This window comes from Rutidosis leptorrhynchoides, chromosome 1, assembly GCF_046630445.1.
Source record: "Rutidosis leptorrhynchoides isolate AG116_Rl617_1_P2 chromosome 1, CSIRO_AGI_Rlap_v1, whole genome shotgun sequence".
Classification (NCBI taxonomy): Eukaryota; Viridiplantae; Streptophyta; class Magnoliopsida; order Asterales; family Asteraceae; genus Rutidosis; species Rutidosis leptorrhynchoides.
Genome location: NC_092333.1, coordinates 604675414 through 604679074, shown reverse-complemented (window position 1 = coordinate 604679074; position 3661 = coordinate 604675414). Strand labels below are relative to the sequence as shown.

General features: G+C 31.7%; 2 protein-coding genes across 2 annotated transcripts; both read right to left on the bottom strand.

Moving 5' to 3' along the window:
• Positions 1-542: 542 nt before the first annotated feature.
• LOC139847548 (uncharacterized mitochondrial protein AtMg00810-like) lies at positions 543-2288 on the bottom strand. Its single transcript, XM_071837229.1, has 4 exons — positions 2207-2288; positions 1125-1765; positions 803-813; positions 543-729 (listed from the first exon to the last, which is right to left on the bottom strand). Exons 1-4 carry the CDS (start codon positions 2286-2288, stop codon positions 543-545), a joined length of 921 nt encoding a protein of 306 aa, XP_071693330.1.
• A 15-nt stretch (positions 2289-2303) lies between these two features.
• LOC139847540 (uncharacterized) lies at positions 2304-3277 on the bottom strand. Its single transcript, XM_071837219.1, has 2 exons — positions 2835-3277; positions 2304-2742 (listed from the first exon to the last, which is right to left on the bottom strand). The coding sequence occupies exons 1-2, from the start codon at positions 3275-3277 to the stop codon at positions 2304-2306; spliced, it is 882 nt and encodes a 293-aa protein (XP_071693320.1).
• Between the last annotated feature and the right edge of the window lie 384 nt (positions 3278-3661).

Here is a 3661-nt window from a genome sequence, read left to right as displayed (position 1 = left end):
CCTCGAAGCAAAAGCAGGCCAAGGGGTGATGAACGTGAAGCATGGTTGAATGTACATGTGTTAGTTAAAAAAAGAGAGAGAAATCCGAAATGTTAAAATAAAAGGCACGGTTAAAATGGGTAGTTGAGGGGGACGATAACACGGCATTGTTTCATAAATCAAAAACATCAAGCTTTGCGATAAACTCATTGAATTTGGAGTGTCTTTACCATCCTCGGTCAAGATTAATTAGTTTAGTGCTTAAAGGTGTCACATAAACTTTTCCTTGTATGTAAATCAATGTTTCACACGACATCGTTTATAATAGTACAAGAAACAACATTTCTTGTTATCTATGTCGTTAACCAAACTTTTGAACATGAACAGATTGTAGTATGAAACGAACAATAACACAAATTCAGACACCTCAAATCAACACAAAATATTTTAACACTTTTATAACACCTTGAACAATTGAAACCGGTACACTTGTTGCAATCAAGATGATTAGCAATATAAACGAATGAATGAAAGATTAGAGAATGATATCTAAGGTTTCATAATCAGGAAAAATAGAGAGAACGATGATGATGAATATGTTGAATGACTGCACCAGCAACCCTAGATGAGCTTATATACACCCAACTTTCAGCAAATGACCACAAGGACCCTGAAGTTCCAATAACTGACTTTAAGCTTGAAATACTTGAGCTGAAAGCACCAAAGTTCCAGAAATTGCACTTTGACCACCTGCACATTCTTAACCAACAAAATAACTAACAAAACATAAAAAAGCCATAATTAGATTAATACATTTTAGTACCCTCCCTCAATCTAATTGTGGAACAAATCTATCATATTCAATTTATCAACAAAGAAAGCATGCTGAGCACCATGTAATCCTTTAGTAAACACATCAGAAATATTATCTTTACTTTCAATTTTAATAGGAGAAATTAAACCACTTGTTATTTTATCTCTTACAAAATATAAATCAATTTCAAAATGTTTAGTCCTCTCATGGAAAACATGATTATTAGCAATTTGGATAGCAGATTTATTATCAACATAAATTTCAACAAGTAAATTAATTTTAAATTCAAATCTGTCAAAATTTTTTGCATCCAAACAATTTCACAACACACAGAAGCTAAAGCTCTAAACTCAGCTTCTGCTGATGATCTTAAAATAGTACTTTGTTTTTTACTTTGCCATGAAACAAGACAACCACAAAAAAATACATAGAAACCTGTTACAGATTTTCTCAGGATGACCTTTTTGCCCCAATCAGAATCAACAAAGGCTTCTAAGTAAAAACTATCATTTTTATTGAAATAAACACCTTTACATGGAGACTTCTTTAAACATCTAAGAAGTCTCATTGCAATCTTCATATGAATTTTCAAAGGAGGGTGCATATATTGACTAAGAACATGAACAGCATATGAAATATCAGGCCTAGTTAGAGTTAAATAGATTAACTTACTAACTAGCCTTTGATATTCTGTGATACTATTTAAAGGCTCACTATCATGACAATCATCAACATAAGCCTCTATAGGTGTAAGAGCAGGCTTGCAAGCAGTAAGACCATATTCATCAAGTAATTCTAACAAATATATTCTTTGAGACAAACACAAACCAGTATTGGTGTACAAAACTTCAATTCCAAGAAAATATTTTAACTTTCCCAAGTCTTTTATACAAAATTTTGTACTAAAAAAATCTTTAACCTTGTTAACTTCTTCTAACACATTTCCAGTAACAACAATGTCATCAACATAGACTAACAAGGCAATGAACACATTATCACAAGTCTTAACAAACAAAGAATAATCATTTTTGCTTTGAACAAAGCCAAATTCTAATAATGCTGAAGTTAACTTGTCATTCCACATTCTAGGAGCTTGTTTTAAGCCATAGAGAGATTGACTAACTTACAAACTTTATTACTATTTTGATCATAATAGCCTAAAGGAAGGGTCATATACATCTTCTTCTAAGTCACCATATGAAAATGCATTGTTAATGTCAAGTTGAAATAACTCCCAATTATTTTGAATAGCTAACCTAACAAGACATCTAACAGTTGTCATTTTTACAACTTGTGAAAAAGTTTCATCAAAATCTATTTCCTCCCTTTAACTAAATCCCTTGGCAACAAGCCTAGCTTTATACCTATCAATTTCCCCATTAGATTTATATTTTATCTTGTAAATCCATTTACAGCCTATAGGTTCTCTGTTAGGAGGTAAATCAGTGACAGTCCAAGTACCATTTCTATGCAATGCTTCCATTTCAGAATTCATTGCCTCAATCCACACTTAGTAAGATTTAGAATTAGTTTGCTGATTAAAAGATTTTCTTTTAAAATTAGGAGGATAACCAACAACTTCAAAACATTTGTCAACAGTATGATCAGTCAATCCACACTTAGTACATTTCATATTATTATTCCTAGGTGGATATCCTACAATCTCAAAGCATCTATCAATAGTGTGACCTGTTCTAAGACATTTTTTACATTTCAAATCAGTTTGAACAGCAGAGTTTTTTGGTTTATTACTAAAAAATGCAGCAGTCTCAGTAACAGGTTTTTTATCATTAACATTCCTATGTGATTCTTCTCTAGACACAATTAAAAAGGCAGATTTAACAGAAGGTAATGGATCCCTAGATAATATATTACTTCTAAGATCAACATATATATCATCAAAACCCATTAGAAACTGCATTAGCTTTAAGTGATTATTATGTTCTTGTCTAGATTTTCAGCATCACATTTACAATTAGGCAGTTTGCATAAAATATCATATTGTTTTCACAGAGAATTCAATTTATGATAATATTCAGACACAGAACTACCACCTTGAGTTAAACAATTAATCTTCTGATACAAATTAAACATAACAGAACCATCCACCTTATCATAAGTTTCTTTTAACTCATCCCAAATCACAGAAGCAATTATAGAATAGATTTGACCATAATATAGCTCATCAGAAACATAACCCAAAATCCATGATAAAACTGCATTACATCTTTCCCATTGATTTGCTAATGTATCATTAGATTCAGGTCTCTTTAATGTTTTATCTATAAACCCCATTTTATTTTTAGTTTGTAAAGCTAATTCCATTGCACGTGCCCAAGATTTATAGTTTTCAGTTCTCTTTAGTTTAAAATTTATTAAAGGTGTACTAGTGATATCACTAGCATGTAAATATAAAGGGTCACCAAAATCCAATTTACTTATCATGGTCAAATCACCAGAACCAGAAGAATCATCCTTAGTCATGATGATAAACAATTATATAAACACACAAACAAGCAGCAGACAAATACAAAAAATATTAAACAATAAATCCTAAACAATAGCTGTGTATGAACCAGGTTATCACAATTCTCAAGGGAATTATGACCAAGGCAAGAACACAGGATTGTCTATCCTACAAGGTAAACAAGAAAGTTAGAACACAAAAATAAGATAAAGAAGGGTAAGAAGTAACCGATCAATCACAAGTGATTGATGATGCAGCGGAAGATAGACAAGAAAATACGAAGAAGATGAACTCCAGAGAAACAGACGATCACCAAACCCTAACCCTAATTTGTGAAATTAGGGTTTTTAGTACCAAACACCAGATCTGGAGATATCAAACCAACACACGCGTATTTGAAG

Excerpts from the sequence above, each read along its gene's own strand:
- LOC139847548 (XM_071837229.1), bottom strand. The coding sequence starts at position 2,288 with ATGAATTCTGAAATGGAAGCATTGCATAGAAATGGTACTTGGACTGTC. Across the intron at positions 1,766-2,206 it reads TAACAGAGAACCTATAGGCT|TCTATGTTGATGACATTGTT; the intron begins GTAAATGGATTT and ends TTGCCTTGTTAG.
- LOC139847540 (XM_071837219.1), bottom strand. The coding sequence starts at position 3,277 with ATGACTAAGGATGATTCTTCTGGTTCTGGTGATTTGACCATGATAAGT. Across the intron at positions 2,743-2,834 it reads ACTCAAGGTGGTAGTTCTGT|ACAAGAACATAATAATCACT; the intron begins GTCTGAATATTA and ends CTGAAAATCTAG.